This window comes from Vidua chalybeata, chromosome 26, assembly GCF_026979565.1.
Source record: "Vidua chalybeata isolate OUT-0048 chromosome 26, bVidCha1 merged haplotype, whole genome shotgun sequence".
Classification (NCBI taxonomy): Eukaryota; Metazoa; Chordata; class Aves; order Passeriformes; family Viduidae; genus Vidua; species Vidua chalybeata.
The window spans coordinates 1,421,982-1,441,574 of NC_071555.1; the positions used below are offsets into that span (position 1 = coordinate 1,421,982).

The following is a 19,593-nucleotide window of genomic DNA, read 5'->3' on the forward strand; positions in this document are numbered from 1 at the left end:
CTCAAAATAAAGCTGTGGGTCTGTCCCCCCTTGGCACAGGGGGTGGCACAGCAGGACCAGGATCAGAGCCAGGGCCACATCAGGGGACAACTGCCCGTTGAACTGGAGTGTGCGTGTCTCCGTGCGTCCCCGCCCGGTGCGTATCTCTATCCTGGAGCCATTCAGGTCTCTGTCTATGGCAGCAGGTACCAGCAGAGTTTTGCAGGGGTTTATATGTGCTCAGGCCACACATGTACACAGGGGGCTCGTGGATGTGTGAGTGTGAGTGGGCAGATAACTGTGCACGTGTTCGTTGGTCTGTGAAGTGATGAGATTCATTTTTTTGATGGAGTGCTTTAGTACCAGCTACCCTCTATGCATGACTTGCTGAGGAAATCCTAAATTCCAGCACCAGCGTTGCTTTGCAGCCCACCAGTTCTCAGAATATCTCAATGTATGATGCACCCATACCCCGTCCCACCCAAAGCCAGAAGGCACCCAAAATCAAGAGTACCTGCCACTTCCCTGCATGTTGGATGTTGTGTTGTGCATCCCAGGGGATGTTGTGTTTCTTGGGTTTCCCACTCCAGTGACGGGGGGTGTGGAAAGGCCAGAACTGCTGGTGCCTGTCCTGATTGGGTTCTCGTGCACAGGTTTTCTGACAGTCTTTCGTTGCTGGCTGCGTTGCTGGTCGCCAGCTCATTGGTGTGCAGGGAAAGTTGGATGCTTGCTTCTTCCAGCTGAAAAGCTGCTCTAGGCAGTGGGGATGGGGTGAGCAGGGGGAGCCTGTGTGGTGCCCCATGGGCAGGGGCATTTCTGGGCAGGCTGGGACCCTGCCCAAGCAGCTCGGTGGTGTTTTGGGGCTGGATGAGGGAAGCTAATCTTGCCAAAACCAAAGAGCTCCTCAACGTGCTGCTTTTTTCCCAGGGGACAATGTCTTTGTGGAGGTCATTCCACATGCCAGGTGCCCCAGGATTTAGGCCACCTTTTGTGCAGTTAGGGAGCTGAGCTGGTGCTGCTGGATGAGCTTCAGGACTGACCCAGGCCCTGAGGGTGTGAACCTAGCTGCTCACACAAACTCTGCAGTAGCAAGTGACCGTGGTCTCCTCTAGAAGAGCACAAGTGACTTTGCATGGAGTGTCACAACCAGGGCCATTGGACCCTCTCCAGATCTGGGCTCTTCCTCTCCTGCACCTCTCTCACAGCTCCTAGCAGCCCTGGCTGCCCTTGTCCCAGCCCCAGTCCCCCGTGAGGTGGTCTCCTGGTCCCCTGTGATGGCAGAAAGGGATCCAGTTTGTGTGGTTCAAATTCCCTCACTGAAAAGTCAAAACAAATCCAGGAACAAAATTGTTAGAACTACTTTTCTTTCTATGCCTTTCTAAATTACCATCTCTTTTGTGTGGGTTTTTTTTCCCCTGAAGTTCCACCAAGGAGATTTAGAGGCTCGATTTCCTCTGGGACCAAATCCCTTAATTGGCTTTAACCTCTTTAATTGGCTTAGGGATGCTTTGCACCTTTCCCATCTCACATCCACAGTTGTAGGGAACTCTTCTCCAGCTCAGAGGAGCTTGCTGCCAGGTCAGGGTCTGCCTTGAGCACATGGCACTGTGATGGCATGGGAATAGCAAGCGCTTTGGAGGAGAAAGGGCCACACAGCATGTGCATCCCCCAGAGCCACCCAAAATCCTCCTTGGCCTCTCCCTTGTCCCGCTTCACCCCAGCCATCACATGCAGCTAGGTCACATCTTTCTCTCTTGTGTTTTGTTTTTCTTTTTAACAAGGTGAAGGTAGGAGTTTGAAGTTTAGTCTCCCGTCCCTGCGGCGACTCAAAATCCAGCGGAAATCTCTGCCCACCAGTGAGTTTGATGGAGTAGCCATTGACTATGGAAAGGTAACCGTAGCCTTTGTCTGATATCAGCCCACACCTCAGGCCAGGTCCCAGCGCTCTTCCTCGCTGTCCCCATCCCACTGCCCCTTGGCTGCTGTGGCTCGGGCCATCTCCGGCGGCAGGGCCGCGGCGCGGGCTCAGCGCCGAGCGCCGGCCCCGCTGGGGGCTGGCAGCGAGCGCGGTGCTTTGGCGGTGTGGGCTGGAGCTCGACCCTGCTGCTCTGCACATTCCGTGCCTCGTGGGGGGAGCGGGAGATGTGCCAAAGCGGGGAGGAAGGGCTGGCTCCATACTCCAAGTTGTCCAGGATGGTGGAGCTCCAGGGAGTTGTCCCCATCTCAAGGAGGGGACGTGCTGGTGGCTGTAGGAGCATGGATCAGGTGTGCTCTGAGCAAGGACTGGCAGGCTCATTTCCCCATGTTTTCCTGGCAGGGACCAGGCAGCACAGGCAGGTCCAGCTTCTCAGCCCTTCAGCAAAGATTGTACTTCCCATGATGGAAGGGGATGCTGTCACCAACCTTGAAAAACTGTTGGTGGGGCCTGTTTAGAGATTGCTGTTCTTGGTGGCTTCCTGACTGTCAACAGTGCTCAGGGTACCTCCAGTCAAAGACCTGTTGTTTTCTGAAATGCTGCAGCTCAAGGCTGTGAGCAGGAGGCTTTTGCTCTGCTAAGGCATCCCCAGGTGCCAGGGTGTTGCTGTGCTGGGTGTATCCAGGCAGCCTGGATAAATCTGCTTCCCCAAATCATAGATCTAATGAGATGGAAGGTGCCTGTCTTCTCAGAGGTTGTGCTTTTGGTAGGTTGAAGATGTGTGTAGGGTTATCAGATGCTTTGGGTACGTCATTCCCATAGGCACCAGCACTGCTAAAAGCTCTGGGTACCCCGAGGCTGGAGCTGCACGGGGCACTGCACTGTCTCAGGGCACACATGGAAAATGTGCATTGAGGACAACCTGATGATCCACCATTTTGCTGGAGCTTGCTCAAGTGGGCACAGCCCAGAGATGCAGGGCCAGCCAGCAGCCAGCCTCTCTGGGCACCCCATCCTAAAACCTGCCCTAAAGGGCCTTAGGGACGGCGAGAAGTGCCACAGTTCCTCCTGTGGGTATTACTGGAGGCGCACATTCTCATGGGTTTCTACTCCAGAAGGTGGTTGCTTTGCACACCCCATTGCAGAAATTAAAGTCTGGAAACTCTTCAGGTCTCCAGGTTTAGCCATGGTTTACGGCGGCTGTAGGAGAAGGAGGAGCAATATGGCCAAATCTGCAAACGCAGCAGCTCCTCCAGTGCTTCCTGGTGCAGAGCACATCCTCTCCCATAAACACCAGCACAGGGCCTGGGCACTGACCCTTGGCCGTGGCCCGAGCTCTTGCAGCAGGGGAGGGAAGGGCAGCCCCAGTGGTGGGACATTGGGACATCTCAGAAGAACGCATGGCACAGCAGGTACTCCAGGCAAGCCTGTCCCTAGGTCTCCTCTTCTCTTGCTCTCACCTGCTTCCACCTGTGCAGCATCGCCTTGCAAACCTCCCCGCGGCCGCCCAGCCTCCGGCGGGAGCTGGTAGGAGGTAGGAGCTGCCCAGTCCCCAGGGACTCGGTCGCCCCACTCCAAAGCAGGTCCTGGTCCAGGCTGGAGATGACCTCAGGAACTGCAGTGCTTCCCAGCCCTCTCTGCCTCTCCTCTTACCTACCCCGGCTCCCTCACCTTCCCCCACAGCACGCGGGGACTCCTTCTAATACAACGCTTTCTCCTGGCTGTCTTAAAGCCTGGTGGTGACTCCCTGATTTTGAGGGACTTGAAGACATCGCCCAAGGAAAACTGTATGCAGTCAGAGACCGAATCCCTCCTGGAAAAGGAGCGGAGGCCAAGCCTGGAGGCCGACCCCACCCTACAACACTCGTCCCCGAAACAAGAGCCTCCCGTGCTGGGCCCACGAGGGTCGTACCCCGCATGGGGTTTCTTTCGGTCTCGCCCTGGGGGCAGCTTCCACAGCCTCCGCAGGGTCTCCTCCTTGGACAACTTTGAGGCTGCGAGGTCTGAATTCCAGAGAAAATTCAGGGAAAGGAGGGCAAACTCAGGTAGGGAAAACCCCGGAGCTGTCGGTTCTACTGCGGGAGTCAGGGTTCTGGCGATGGCCTCAGCACATCTTGGGTGGGAGGTCTCGGTCTCTTTTCCCCCTGCAAAGTGGAGATTACCTGTGTCTTCTCCCCAAAACCCACTGGTCTCCATGTGATTCCCTGCATAGGCAGGTCCTGCTGTGTAGGTAGAGCCATCCATGGTTTGTGTGTGAGATGTGAGACCGTGTGAGGCTGCATTTGGCTGCCCCACACAAGGGCCATCCCGATGCCATCCCACCTTCCCTGGAGGGAGGGAAGGGGTCTGCAGGCATGTGCAGTGTGAGCTGTGTCCGTGTGTTGGAGGTGGGAGAGACACCAGTCAGGCCACTCTGAAGGGCTGGAGGGAACGATCCTTCACCATGCTGTCCACATCCAGACCTCTGGTTTTCACGAGAGTGATGAGGACAAATTAGATGGAGGTCAAGAAAGAGAAGCCTCTCAGCTGGGGGTGAGAGAGATCGATCTGTGGAATCTGGCTGTAAAAATGGACTGGGGGTTCATGGTCCTCCAATAGTCACAGGTTAAAGACCCTCAGGAGGAGACACAATGTAGAGGGAGGGAAGGGGCATGAGCAGGGAGAAGGGTGGCAGCAGGATGGCTGGTGCTAACTGGGCACCTTTACAATGTCTTCAGACACCTCCTGCCCACACCACCACTTGGGTCAATGTCAGAGTGCAAGGGTTAGAGGGGGTAAAAAAATGAAAATACAACCCTGCCCTGCCTGTAGGAGATGGAAAGGTTGGAGCACACTGAGTACAGTGCCTGGGGATCTTCCTGGAGCTCTGGGTCTGGGCACAGGCTCCCACTCATAACAACACATTGCCACAAGCCTGACCATGAAATTACCACCTACACAGCTCCCTCCCTGGTCCTGCCCTGTGGTGACCCAGAGGCAGGTCCCCAGGGAAAAATATCAGGATCCATGCTCACTACAGCTCTTCTTCTGGAGAAAGCTCTGACCTCCCTACCTGGACCGGGGGGTAGAGGATACATCCGAGTGGGAATGTCATCCAAATCCTGGTTCAGTTTGGTCGCCAAAAACCAAGACAGCAGCTCAGGAACTATGTTTGTCGGGCTAAAGCATGCAAGGGTGGAGGAGAACGACCTCCTCCTCTCTGTTTTCATGCCAGTTTTGGCATCTCTCCCTGGTGAATCTCAGTGGGTTGGCCCCCAACCCACTACAGTCATCAGGGGTAGCAAAGGACACTGAGTGTCTCTGTGTTTTGGCAGCTGCTCTGAGCCTCCTGCAGGAGGTTTAATGGTGAAAAGATGGGTGATGTGTGGGAAAAACAGCCAGGCTGGGCATCCCCCATCTGAGCCAGCCTGAAGAAGTCAAGCCTTTATGGCCAAGCAGATTTTGGCATCTTTTGGTGGCACCTTGTGGTGGTCTCCAGCTCCTGGAGGTCCTACATGAGGTCAGGGCTCTGGGGATCTGTTCCTGCTCACACTGCCCTTCTCAGTGCTCCTCTCCATCCTCTTTCAGAGGCTTCCCATGTCAAACCCAACCCCCCGAACTCCACGTCGGACTCGGACCTCATGAAGTACAGGACCATCAGCCAGATCCCCCAGTTCACGCTCAACTTCGTGGAGTTCAACCTGGAGAAGCACCGCTCGGGCTCCACCACAGAGATTGAGATAATTGCTCCCCACAAGGTGATGGAGCGCACCCAGAACGTCACCGAGAAGGTCACGCAGGTATGGGGGCCGTGAGATGCCACCAAGGCAGTGATGGGGTGCTGGTGTTGCTGCTGGGGGACAGTCACAAGCACTCCAGTGGCTTTGGGAGGAGAGAAGCAGAGAGGGCAGTGGCATCTGGAGATTCCATCCCAGGAAATGCCAGTTATCCCTATGTTTGGTTATACCTTCCTCTGAATGGCTGAAATTCTCGTTTTAGTCCCCTAAATGAGTATTTTTGGTAATCTGTGGCTGGGGAAACACCGGCATGAACTGCTCGTGATGGTGGCCTTGAAGGGGACACGTGTTTGCATGTTTGTGTGGCTTCTTTTGTGGGGAGATCTGGCCACTGGTCCTGCCCCCCAGCACTGGGAATGGAGCCCCTGGGGCACCACTGACCCCGAGGTGCCCAGCCAAGGAGCCGGCCTGGTGTCAGCACACCAAGGGCCACAGGATCCCCTGGGAGACAGCAGGTGGCACTGCACTGTCACTGCAGGGGACACTGTCACCCAAAGGGACGCGCATGGAACAGTACATCCCATGGGGATACCAGTGTGTGTGAAAGATGCTGATGTATCCCACAGTCCCGAGTAAGGAGCTCTTCTAGCTGTGGGGAAACTGAGGCACTGGAGAGCCTCAATGTACGAAATACATCTAAGGGCACCTCCCATTGTTGCCAGCAGCAGCCCAGGGCAAATTTAATGAAAATGCAGCCATCTGAGTCCAGAAAAGCCTCCAGGCTTGGGAGTTTGCTCCATCAGAGTGGGGTGATATGCAGGATTCTCCTTCTGTCTCGGTGCCAGCAAACCTTTAACTTCACAGCCTCCGTGCACAGGGGATGGGCCCTCCACTTCACACAGCATGGAACAGTTCTTAGGCTTGTTTTCCCCCTGGCTTGTCCCCTTCATTAGTCCCTCTAATCTGGGAGTGACTGCAGTGACCCAGGATTAGCCCCACAGAACTCCCCAGTGGGACAGTGAGCAGCCTCCCCGCCCCAGTCCCCATCACGAGGAGCACACCAGGAACGAGTGGTCGCACTGGGGTGACTGTCACAGTGGTGCTGGCCACGCAGTGTGGGCCCAGCAGCTGGTGGTGGAGCGATGGCATCGGGGCTGGCGGGTGGTGGCTGCAGGGCCCTGCAGCGCAGCACCCACAGAGGTCAATCTTCACTTTCAACCTCAGGATGGGGTGGGATGCGGTGGGACAGGACAGGATGGGCCTCTCCTCCCCTCCCTGCCTGTCCTCCCCACAATGTCCCCCACTCCTCCCGCCCAAGCCACAGCTCCTGGCTGCTAAATAATTCATGGTGAGGCAGAGACAGCGGCGAGACACACCGGCTAAAAATACCAGCGGGTGGGCAGGGATGGAGATGGGCTCTTTGGGATGGCCTGGCCCCGCGCTGAGCTGGCAGGGAGGGCAGGCCACAAGTGCTGTGAAGGTGCCAGGCTCAGCCTCACAGGGCTGTGGCCCTGCAGCACAGCTGGAGGCACCTGGGGATGCTGTGGGGTCGGTGTCAGCAGGCTGGGGTCCTGTCTGCAGGTGGCACGTGTCCCAGTCCCCCCATCTGCCCCGCTGGGCAGGAGGGTGCTGGGGATGGGGATGGGGGGCTGAGCTGTGCCAGGATATGTGCTGGGAGTGACACTGGGTCACTGCCAGCCTGCAGCCGGCACCATGGGCCTGAACCTGCCCAGCCACTCGTGTTTGAGGCTCTCCTGGTGGTTCTGGAGTGGGCCCCACCTCAGGTCAGTCCTGTTATCCCCAGCACTGGGCAAGGGACACTGGGGGACAACTGGGAAGGTGATGAACCTGGATTAGCCAGGGTTACAGGAGCCTCCCCCCTCTGTCACCCACAGCCCACACACACCCTGCTCCCTCCTCCTCCTCCTTCTCCCTTCTGCACTCCCTTGCTCACTGCCAGCACCCAGCACCCCACGCCATGAGCCTGCAGCTAAAGCCAGTAAGTGTGGGAGGAAGGGGCATCCAGGAGGATCACCATGGGGAACACTGGCACTGCCACCTTCAGAGACTCCCAGGCCACCCAAGGGTGACCTTCCCATCCCTTAGGGGCAGAGAGGAACAAGGCTGCAGCTGCTCCCTAGCTCCGTGTTGGTTTGGATGCTCTTCTGGAAGTTGTTTCTTTACCGTTTTCTGCCTCAGATCTTCGAGGCTGTGGTTTTTTAATTCATTCCTGCCTGGAAAGTAAGAGTGCTTAACCTGTTATTGCTTCTGCCACAAGAGCTAGGTGCCAGGAACAGGGACGAGGGGCAGGGCAGGTGCCCAGCATAGGGAACAGTATTTGGTGTCCTGAATTCAGGACTGGCCCCACAGAGCTGCCTCCAGCCAGGCAGAACAAGCATTCAGCTGCTGACAGTGGGAGCACTGCTGGTTTTCCCAGACACAAGGTGAAGGAGCCCATCTCAGGTCTTCCGGGTGCCTCCTAGTTTTGGGATCAAGCGCTTTATCAGTGTTGCCTTGTTCCCTTCCCCACCGTCCCTAAAGGAGCCGGTCCCCAAGCCCAGCTGGTGCCTCATTCCCTCACAACGATTGCGTTCGGGTCACTTTTTCCAATCCCTCCCCTCTCCGTCCACCAACGACGTCGACGGCTCCCGCCGCTCCATTGGCGCTCCCGTCCCCACGGGGGCCCAGCATCGATCGGGTTTGATTAATCCGCGCTGGGCTCCCGAGTGCCCTTCGCAGCCGCATGTCTCCCACCCGCCTGGCCGAGTGCCTGCGTGCCTGCGTGGGCAATGCCACGGCCCGAGCGCTGCGCCCGCCGTGCCGGACGCTGCCCGGGCGTGTGGGGCTGGGGGCCCCCATGGTGGACACCCGGACTTCGAGGGCCAGCTGCCGCCTGGGGCGCCGGGCGAGCTGCAGGCAGGTAGGAGCAGGGGACAGCCCTGGGGCTCGGGACCCTCCAGCGGCCTGGGGCGCTGGGATGTGGGAGCGGCTGCTTGCCGTGGGATGGGGCTACAGGGACGGATCCACTTCAGATCGCAGCCTTGGCAAACCCTTGAACAAGACAGCTGTCAGGGCAGGAAGGATCAGACCCTTCTTCCAGGTCTGTTGCCAGAGCCACGGTGATGCTCATCACTGTTGCCTTGGGATATGTGGATCCTCCTGTCTCCTCTCTTCTCTTTCCTCTCTCCTCTCCTTTGCAGCCCAGCAAAAAGCTCCCTTTTAGCTGGGGGCTCAGGGCCAGGAGAGAGAATTGAGGTGTCCCTCGCCCTCCTCTGCAACTGGCACTGGTCCCAGCACCACAGGGACACTGGGGGACAACAGAGCAGCAGGGGCAGGAAGGGGATCCAGCTGCCTCCAATTCCAAATAAGCCCCTTCATGCCGCCACCCCTCCCATACCCAGTGTCTTGTGTTGTGAACTCAGTGGTGCTGTGGAGTGTCCCCATGAAAGCAGCGAGCTGTGGGGACACATGACAGCATGGGAGGGTGCTTGCACCAGCGTTGCTGCAGGTGGCCCAAGCTCTGCTTGGAGGACAAGTGTGCCAGCAGGGCGTCCAGGGGAAGGTACTTGCTACGGCCAGGAAAAGCATGGTGCAAGGCTTGCAGGGTGCCGAATATGCTGTCACCCTCAGGTGACACAGCCACGCGAGGGCATCTCCAAGCTGCCCATCCTATGTACCAGGGTCACCCAGCAGCTCCCAAGCAGCTGGCACAGAGCTGAGGGCAGAAGGAGGCACAGCAGCAGGCACTTTCCTCTCTGCCGAGTCAGAAGGCCATAAAGCAGGTAAGAAGCTGCCCCAAGGGTGCTGTGACCATCAGAGACGGACAAGGACCTTGGTGTCAGCCACAGTGGGAACTGGACAAACACATATGCAGCCAACAAAGGTGAAAAAGCTGTAGGAAACCATTGTGTGCTCCTCGATGCTCATGGAAGTCCCTTGCTTGGTTCCTGGCATTACCCAGCCTCTCTCCTGGTCTCGCATCCTTCTCACACCCCTCTCCTGGCAGGTGCTGTCCCTGGGCGCTGACGTCCTTCCTGAGTACAAGCTGCAGGCGCCGCGCATCCACCGATGGACCATCCTGCACTACAGCCCCTTCAAGGCCGTGTGGGACTGGCTCATCCTCCTGCTGGTCATCTACACAGCCGTCTTCACCCCCTACTCAGCCGCCTTCCTGCTCAACGAGGAGCAGGTGGAGGAGAAGCGCTGGGACTGCAGCTACTCCTGTGACCCACTCAACATCATTGACCTCATCGTGGACATCATGTTCATCGTGGACATTGTCATCAACTTCCGCACCACCTACGTCAACATCAACGACGAGGTGGTGAGCCACCCCGGCAAGATCGCCATTCATTACTTCAAGGGGTGGTTCCTCATTGACATGGTGGCTGCCATCCCCTTCGACCTGCTCATCTTCCGCTCTGGCTCTGATGAGGTAAGAGCAGGGTCTATCAGGACAGGAGGGGACACGAGGATGGATAGGGGGAGATGTGTGAGAAAGAAAGAAAGAAAGGGATGTGGGTGGTTTGATGTAAGTGGTGGATGGCTAAATCCATGGGGAGAGGAGTAGTTGGTCACAGGGTGGAGAAGGGTGTCTTTACAGGTGTTTAAGCAGCAGGGACCTGGGATTTTGTTTTTTAGGGTCAGGCAGTCCCTACTCTAAGTGTTAAGAGTGGATCCACTCCCCCTGTTGAGGCCGACCCAGCAGAGCAGGATGGGGGCTCAGTTTAAGGGCTGACCCCGCACTCCAGTGTGGGTGAATTTGGGGTGCATTACCAGCGAGACTCAAAATGTTGGCAGTGGGATAACCCTGTAGCTACTGTACTGCCTGGAGGCTCCACATCTGGGAGTGAAAGGCAGCTCTTTTGGGAGCAAGGTCTGGCAAGGCGAGGACCCATCAGGAAACATGGGCTTGGCCTTGGCTCTTCTCACTTGCTCACCTCTAATCCCAGAGCTTGTTGCCTTTATGATCAGCAGAGGCAATTTGCCCTTCCTGTGCTGTGACTCATCTGACCTAGTTCAGAGGTCACCTCCAGGACAAGGTGATTCACACTCTAGAAATGCATTTCTGTCCTTCAAAGGAAGCACGGCTCAGCGGGGAACGTGCCTTTGGAACATGCCATACTTATCCTTTGCTTGTCCCTGAGGCGTCTCACCTCTCCCCTGCAGACCACCACCCTCATTGGCCTCCTGAAGACTGCCCGCTTGCTGCGCCTGGTGCGCGTGGCGCGGAAGCTGGACCGGTACTCGGAGTACGGAGCAGCCGTGCTCTTCCTGCTCATGTGCACCTTCGCCCTCATCGCCCACTGGCTGGCCTGCATCTGGTACGCCATCGGCAACGTGGAGCGGCCCTACATGGAGCACAAGATCGGCTGGCTGGACAACCTGGGTGACCAGATCGGCAAGCGCTACAACGACAGCGACCTCTCCTCTGGGCCGTCCATCAAGGATAAATATGTCACTGCCCTGTATTTCACCTTCAGCAGCCTCACCAGCGTGGGCTTTGGCAATGTCTCGCCCAACACCAACTCCGAGAAGATCTTCTCCATCTGTGTCATGCTCATTGGCTGTGAGTGCCTGCGCACGTCCCACTGTTCCCATCCCTGCTTTGGAGGGTGGAGCATCTCCCCTTGCCTGTGCCTCTTCCACACAGACAAATGGCGATAGAAATACGTGTTTCTGTAGATATGGGTTTTGGGAATCTGCTGGTTCCAGGTCTTACGTAGCTGGACATGCATCTCGCCATGCCCCGCTGAGTCCTGCCCTCTCATTTCAGCTCTGATGTACGCCAGTATCTTCGGCAACGTCTCAGCCATCATCCAGCGCCTCTACTCAGGCACAGCACGCTACCACACGCAGATGCTGCGGGTCAAGGAGTTCATCCGCTTCCACCAGATCCCCAACCCCCTGCGCCAGCGCCTGGAGGAGTATTTCCAGCATGCCTGGTCCTACACCAACGGCATTGACATGAACGCGGTGAGTACGGGCAGGTAGGCCCTGTGTCCTCACAGCACTTTGTCCTAACCAACACGGCATCTAGATCTGGGTCCACCCAAACATTTCCATCCTTTTGATCAGGATAGAGGCAGGAGACTTGGGAGGCTGGAGACAGATTCTATCCATACACCTGCATTTCCACCTCCTACATCCCCCTTTCTCCCTCTCTCCTTTTTCTGCCCATTCCTTTACATCTACCCAGAGGTTTTCCAGGATCATGAGCACATTTCTTGGCCAGAGAGCAGGTTTGGTGAGGAGCTCAGAGTCCCTCTTGGCACTGAGCACTTTCAGGCTGGTGTCTGTTGGTGTCACAGGAGCGGAGCAGGTATCGATCCAGCTCCTCTCCACACCACCGGTTGCTAAGCAAAGTGCATCCTGCTCTCGCAGCAGGGAGAGGAGGGCATTTAAATAAACCTCGATCCATTTTAATTAGAGCCCAGAGAGGCAGCTGTTTGTTAGCAAAGGGGGGATCAATGGCGGAGCTGTGCTGGAGAGGCGCCGTGTCTCCGAGCCTGGCAGGAGGGCTTGTGCCGACAGCGCCGGGGCTCCGTGGGGATGAGGATGTGGCTCCCCAAGGAGTTCTGGGCTGGGGACTGGACTCACAGCCCTGGGATTCAGTGCACAGACGTGATGGCTCAGCCAGCAGCAAGGCAGAGGAATGAGAAAGAGTGAGGCAAGGAGAGACATGAGACCTCGTATTCCTGGTCTCTTGGCCCTGGGCAGGTTATCAGCCCACTCATTCCCAGATATTGCTCCTTCTTTTCCTCAAGATTTAATCCTGAGCAGCATCAGGGCACAGATTTGTATGAATTCAGCATCTCCCTCTAAAGTTGCCGCTGCCACATGAAACAACTGGGCGGCATTTGGGGGTTTGCTGCTGGGAGAGCTTGCTCCACCTCTCAGGTGGAGGAGACAGCCTGGGCTGGACATCAGTGGCAATAACAAGAAGCAGTGCCATGGCACCAGGTGCTCTGGGCTTAGTGCAAACCCAGGTCACAAATCCCCAGTGAGAGCTGAGCTTGCAGCTCAGCCCTGCCGCCGCTCACACCAACTCCTGCTGGCTGCTGCAGAGACACAGCGTGATCTCATCAATCACCCCACAGCCTGATCAATTCGTCCACCCCTGATTTCCCAGTAGGGAAACACTTCTGCTAGCATGGGAGATCAAGCTGAAGCCAGGAACAAGTCGTGCTCACCAGCCCCAGCCTGGCTGTTCCAGATTTGGCCACCAGCGAGATGTGAGCAAAGAGGACAGCAAGGAGGACCCCAGGGCCATATGCTGCTCTCCAAAAAAAACCCAAACCCAGGTGGTTTTCACCTTGGCACTGTGAGTCATTGATGGCAGCAGCTTTCTCCATATTGTGAGTTTTACCTTGATGTCACCTTCAGATTCAGCTTTTGTTCAACATGAGGTATTTGCACAGGTATATTTAGCTGTCAGTGCACACAACTGTCCTGTGCTGCTGTTTCTTGGCATTCAGGCAGGTGCTGTTTAATTAAGGTTTTTGTGCTCTTTGTGCCAGTTTCTGCTCTCATTCATCCAACATTAGTGGGTGCAAAGATGAAAAAGGGGATATGCTACCAGTGGGTATAAATAGATTGAACTGGTTACTTTTATTTATTGCTTGGGAGTGCTTTTGTCCCCAGCGACAAGCAGTAAAAGCCAGCTGCAGGCAGGCAGGGATCCACCAAGGGAAGATCAAAAGATCACAGAAATTACGGAATCACAGAATGGTTTAAGGTTGAAAGGGACCTCAAAGCTCAAACTGTTCCACTCCATGCTATGAGCAAGAACATCTTCCACTAGACCAGGTTGCTCCAAGCCCCATCCAGTCTGGCCTTGAACACTTCCAGGGATGGGAAAATGTCCCCACCTTTGGCTTTCCGGGCACACGGTCTCCCTGCTTGGCCCTATTGCTGAGTGTCATACAACCTCTCAGTTCTGTCACAGCATTCCCTCCCAGTGGGACAGTGGCGTGATGGCATCTCTCCCTGGCTCTCCACAGGTGCTGAAGGGCTTCCCCGACTGCCTGCAGGCCGACATCTGCCTGCACCTGAACCGCACGCTGCTGCAGAACTGCAAAGCGTTCCGGGGAGCCAGCAAAGGCTGCCTGCGCGCCCTGGCCATGAAGTTCAAAACGACTCACGCACCGCCCGGAGACACCCTGGTGCACTACGGAGATGTCCTCACCACACTCTACTTCATCTCCCGGGGTTCCATTGAGATCCTCCGGGAAGACATTGTGGTGGCCATCTTAGGTGAAAAAGGGCTTCCTTTTGCGAGGGGTGGTGGGCGAGGGGCAGTGAGCAGTGGACAAAGGGTGGCAGGTGAGGGTAGAGAACTTCCCCACATACTGGGGAAGGGAAGGTTGCTCCTCAGCATCTGATGGATCCCCATGCCAGTGGACAGGGAAAGGAGGATCCCTGGGAGATGCCAGGGAGAAGCCACAGAGGAGTGAGGAGAGCAGAGCATGGCTCAGCAGTCTCCAGCCATCACTGATGACCCACTGCCCTGGCTTGGTGTCACCATCACTGGTGGCTTTTCCCAACACACACAGTCAGGGTTGGGGTTGCTGGGCATCCCCTTGTTCACAAGCCCCAGAGAAAGGGGTTCTGGACCAGAACAGCTGGAGCAGTAGTGGGTGCCCACATCTCCATAATGAGCTGTCTCTTTGACACAGGGAAGAATGACATCTTTGGGGAGCCCATCAGCCTCTACGCCCGCCCGGGGAAGTCCAACGCCGACGTGAGGGCCCTGACCTACTGCGACTTGCACAAGATCCAACGCGAGGACCTGCTGGAGGTCTTGGACATGTACCCAGCCTTCTCTGACAACTTCTGGAGCAACCTAGAGATCACCTTCAACCTACGAGATGTGAGTGCCAGGGCTGCCCCAGGGAGCAAGGGTGGTCAGTGCTTAAACTTGGCAAGCAGGAGGGCTGAAGCAAGGATGTCAGGAGGTGCAACAAGCCACATTTCCCAGGGCATTTTCCAGAGAGTTATGATTCCCCCACAGCAGGATATGTCTACTTTTATAGTGTGTGACTGAGCTTTGACTTTTTTTTTTTCAGAGACCTGAAATATAGACAAGAGTCAAATTCCCTCCATGTCCTATCCCACTCTGGGATGTCCTGCCACTTCTCTGGGTGCTCCTTCCCTCCCCATGGCCCTCACACACTTACCTCAGTCTCGCAGCAGCAAGGACAGCTTCAGGAATCCCTTGAGCTCTGAAACCAGTCCAGAAGGCACTGGGTGGGACAGGGCAGTGGAGAAGAGACAGAGATCACCTTCAGAGGACATGGAAAGGGCTGTAGCCCCCCTGGGACGCATGGATGGGACACGAGCCCCTTTCCCTGATGAGCAGCCCCTCTCGTTCCTCAGGCAGACAGCGTTCCCCGCTCACCCCTCAGCGAGGAGTACGACTGCACCTACCGCCGGGCTCGCCGCCGCAAGCACTCCCCTTGCCAGCCCAGCAAGCCTGGTGAGTCCCACTGCCCGGGGCAGAGCCCCGCCTGCAGGGCACGAGGGTGGGCTCACTATTAATTACTACCCGGGCAGGTGCCCCAAAGCAGAGGTTGATGGTGTCTCTGTCCCTGCAAACCATCCTGCAGGCACCAAGCTGCCTTCCCTCCCTCCCCTTGCCTACAGACATCCCTGAGGGAATGGGGGGCTGTTTTTTTTTCGTGTGTGGTGCTCGCCAAACTGACCTGTTGTGCTGTGCCACAGACCCAGACACGGGCATCTCTGATGCAGAGCAGTATCACACCTACTCCGAGCTCACCAACCCGCAGGACCCGCTGAGTAAGGACCAGTGGGACGACCTGGGCAGCAGCACCTCTCCCTGCTCCCAGGCCAGTGACGATGAGGCCAAGACTGGCAGCCCTGTGAAAGCTGAGCCCTTCCCCACAGCCAAAAAGGATGACTTTGCTCTGCCCTCGCTCAGCCTCATCACCACCAGCGCCGGCAACACGGAGGTCGGCAAGCAGGCAGCAGAGAGCAGCCAGTCCTACACAGGTACCCAGGGCTGCAGGCAGAGCTGGCAGGAGGGTGCTGAGAGATGCTTGGGTATGGTGGCCTCGTCTTGGAGCTGGGCCAAGCTGCTCATGTGCATTTGAGGGGAGCCACACTCCAAGGCCAAGGGTCTTCGCTGCCTTTTGTCCCCAGCTGGATCTGCTCTGTCCCTCCTGTGCCACTCCATGTATGTCAGGGTGGTGGCTGTCCATGTGTGTGGGTGATGGCTCTCCGTATGTGTTGGGACAGCTCTCCGTGCACGTCACTGGTGGCCCCACGTGTGTGTGTTGGTGATGGCTCTCTGTGCGTGTGAGGTGACAGAATCTGAAGCACCTCCGCATCAGCGGGGCTGGAGGATGCGAGACAAGTGCTGAGATGCCTCCTCTCCTTCCAGCCACTCCCCTGGATATCCCCAGCATGTTCAGCTTCTGGGAGGATCGGCAGCCGGCCCACCCTGCGGAGCCTCTGCAGCACATCTCGCTGGTGCACAGCTCGCGGGACGTGCCCCTGCACAGCGACGGCAGGCCGGGGCAGATCGAGTCCAGGCTGGAGCTCCTGCAGGCCCAGCTCAGCAGGTAGGCAGGGTTGGAGAGGACCTGGAGGACTCTGGGCCATCACCTTCTGCTTTCTAGAGGTGGCTGCAGCGGGCTCTGCGTGCAGCAACGCCACGTCCTGACCCCTGGGACACTGCATTCCTGGGGAGGGGGTAGGAGTGCTTTGCAAAGGCAGCGGCTTCTCAAAGGGCAAGTCCTGACCCTGACTGCAGCCCAGCCCCTCATCTGCTGCTGTGCCACCACCCTTGGCATCTGTCACCACCCCCAGGATCTCCCACAGTGCCACCTGAGATCTGTCACTTTGCCGTGGCTTCCAAACTCAATGCAACTGCAGATATTAAACCATCCACAGGCAAAACGGGAGCCCTTTGCAGGTCCCCTCTTCGTGCTGCAAAGACCTACAGGCATCCTCTTGCTCGAGCAAATGAGCCTCATGGCCATCACTGGCCTCTAAATAAGAAAAAATACATGGTTTTTCAAACTGACAGAGATTAGATTAGATTAGATTAGATTAGATTAGATTGATTACTAGGAAAAAATCCTTCCCTGTGAGAGGGGTGAGACCTGCCACAGGGTGCCCAGAGCAGCTGTGGCTGCCCCATCCCTGAAGTCTTCCAGGTCACATTGGAAGGGGCGTGGAGCAACCTGCTCTAATGGAAGGTGTCCCTGCCCATGGCTGGGGATGGAACTGGATGAACTTTAAGATCCCTTTCAACCCCATCTGTTCTGTGATTTTTGAAGAAGGAAGAGCCCGTGCTGGAGGTGCAGGTTTAAGGTCCCCAGGCAGCACGCACATGAGGGGCTGCCACTGTGGGTTCTGCTGCCCTTGTTGAGCTCATTTCACCACACACTTGTGTTTAGGTGTCTCTCCAGTGCACCATCCTACTGCACTGGGGGACAGATCTGCCCACTCTGTCAGTGATGCTGTGGCTGTGTCCTGCAAGTGGGGCTGTGCCCGCTCCTGCCAGTGCTGTTCACTTCAGTCAAGGACAAGGCAGAAAGAAGAGACTTCTACTTTTCCGTTTCCTTCTGTTCCTGAGTTAAAAGTGGTTGGCACTAACCTGCCTTGCTCCATCTGTCAGCACAGGCAGCTGGCCTGGAGAATTGATCCAGATTAAAACTAACCATTGCAATTTTTTCCCCCCTCCAGGGTAATTTTAGCTTTTTTCAAATCCCCGCTCCAGATCCCAGTTTGGCTCCACATAAAATTGGGCAGAGGATGATTGAGTGTGGCAGGAGAGAGATGGCAGGATTGATCTCTCTCTGGCAGTGCTGGTTTGAAGCTCTCTTAAAAACCTCAACAAGCAGCAGGCAAAGCATCACTGCCCTCGGGTATCGGGACCGGCACCTCCTCCCTGTGCCTTCCCCGCCCCAGCTGCAGGATGCAAAAGGGTTCTCTGCGCTGACGCCGGGCTGCTCTGTCCCCAGGCTGGAGTCCAGGATGTCGTCAGACATTCATATAATCCTCCAGCTCCTGCAGCGCCAGCTGTCCCAAGTGCCACCCGCGTACAGCCCCATCTCGCCGACCTCCCACAGCCTGGCCATGTACGGCATGGCCCCGCGGAGCCTGGAGCCGCTCGCCCCCTGTGCGCCTCTGGAGGAGCAGGAGCTGCCGACCCAGGAGCAGGTAAGGTCACCGCTGCTGGTTCAGCACCCTGAACACGGGGTCCTTCTGCCCCAGTCCCGAGTTCTCTCCAGGCAAGGCACAGCCAAACACTCGTGGGTCCCGGCAAAGCCACGGGGTCTTGACGTGGGAGCAGATCTGCCCAGTGCATCACTGGTTTTGGGGCACAGCTGCCATCCCCAACACTGCCAGGTTGCCCCATCAGTAGGGAAGGAAGTGGGTTCCTCTGCTCTGAGGCTTCCTCAAGTGAAAAATAACATTTTGGGGCTTGGAGCCTGGTGAGGTTCCAAGGCTGATGAGGAGAGAGTGTGGCTACTTCGTTTTGCTTTTAACCATCACCCACACAATTCCTCGTTTCCCACCAGAGCCCGAGCTACACGGAGGTAGAAAAGTTCCACTTGAAATCCAGGGACTCCTTGTCAAGCGGGATGCAGCTGTCCGTGTCATCCGACAAAACCGTGACCGTCTACTCCGAGCAGGAGCACCCCTCCCCACCTCTCCCGAACCCAGAGCCTCCCCACCAAAGGGCACCAAATACCCAGGGACTCTTGCGGGGCTCTCGTTTCCCTTCCCTCCCTGAGCACTTGGAGGCATCTTCCGAGCACCAGGACATTCAGAGACACCTCTCCGACCCCGTGCTTCCTGGAAGTTAGAGACGTGGGGGCTGCGGGGCGAGTCAAGAGGAACCTCAGCCGCAAACCCGGTCAGTTGACGTTGGTTTTTGACTGCAAGGGTAAGACATCGGACATTGGCTCAGGGGTATCATTTGTAGCTATCTTCTGCCACCGTGACAGGAAGTATAGAGTGGCTGGCTTCCAAGGTCGACGTTTTCCAGCGGTTCCCAATAGAGTAGATTTCATTTGCACATTAGAGTGAACCTAGAACAGTTCTTGCGGCCGCCATCGAGCTGGTTAGGCCACGTGGTTCCCACCACCTCCTCCTTGCCAAGGCTTCTTCTCGAGAAGGGCACGAGCCGAGCGAGCCACAGCGACCGCAGGGGAGCCAATCCAGGGCTCTGGGCTGCGAGGCCGCCGTGCTGGAATCCTCGGGAGCAGGGAGCACTGTGTTGGTACAAGGCTCAGCCCAGCAGAGCCCGCAGGTGTTACAGAAGGGTGGGTCACCAGAGGAGGAGTGTGAGATCTCCACGGTGTGGTCCAGGGGAAACTGCAGGTGGCAAGCCCAGGACAAGGACAGAGGACAGAAGTTTGTCCTACTTGATTGCCACTGAGAAGTGAAGGGCCAACAGCCCCTGCCACCTCAGCCTGCTTCAGCACAAGTCCCAGAGCACTGACTCCTCCAGCAAGGCTGATCGCACCTTGCAAACCCCAACACGCATCCCACAGCTCACCAGGTAAATCCAACTCGCCACTGGCCTGGGCATAAAGCACAAAATTCAAAAGCACAATCCCAGAAAGCTGAAGAGCCCCAGACACCCCGTGCCCAGTCCTCCCTCCCAGCCTCCCTCTTTTGATAAAGGTTCAATAGGTGCTTCCTCCTGCCCACCCCTTCTCCCGGCAGACTCCGCAGCATTCCCGTAGGAGAAGCCCACGTAGCGCCGCCGCCTCGCCGCTCGGGTAGATGCTGTGATAGTCCTAGGCCGCCAGCTCAAGTAATGTATCAAGCTCCCTCCGAGAGTAGTCAAACTGTGAGCATCTCTTTCTCTGGAGTTTTAGTGTACACTTTGCTAATAAAGATGTTTTTGGCACCTAATGTTGAATTGAAGCTGTGTTCGTTCGGAGCATCCACGAGTTCATGCCGGGCGTCTTCTCCCCAAAAAGGACGTGGTCAAAGCCCGGT

The 19,593-nt window shown here is 56.8% G+C and overlaps 1 protein-coding gene across 1 annotated transcript in view; it reads left to right on the forward strand.

Annotated features, from left to right (window-relative positions):
- KCNH6 (potassium voltage-gated channel subfamily H member 6) overlaps positions 1-19,506 on the forward strand; it is a 31,856-nt gene extending 12,350 nt beyond the window's left edge. The window contains exons 4-14 of the mRNA XM_053965019.1: positions 5,462-5,673; positions 9,617-10,045; positions 10,780-11,179; positions 11,387-11,586; positions 13,614-13,866; positions 14,289-14,482; positions 14,989-15,088; positions 15,334-15,621; positions 16,013-16,193; positions 17,601-17,799; positions 18,162-19,506. Of these exons, the coding sequence (XP_053820994.1) occupies positions 5,462-5,673; positions 9,617-10,045; positions 10,780-11,179; positions 11,387-11,586; positions 13,614-13,866; positions 14,289-14,482; positions 14,989-15,088; positions 15,334-15,621; positions 16,013-16,193; positions 17,601-17,799; positions 18,162-18,449 (2,744 nt within the window). The 3' untranslated portion in view covers positions 18,450-19,506. The remainder of the gene's footprint in view (positions 1-5,461; positions 5,674-9,616; positions 10,046-10,779; positions 11,180-11,386; positions 11,587-13,613; positions 13,867-14,288; positions 14,483-14,988; positions 15,089-15,333; positions 15,622-16,012; positions 16,194-17,600; positions 17,800-18,161) is intronic.
- The last annotated feature ends 87 nt before the right edge of the window (positions 19,507-19,593 follow it).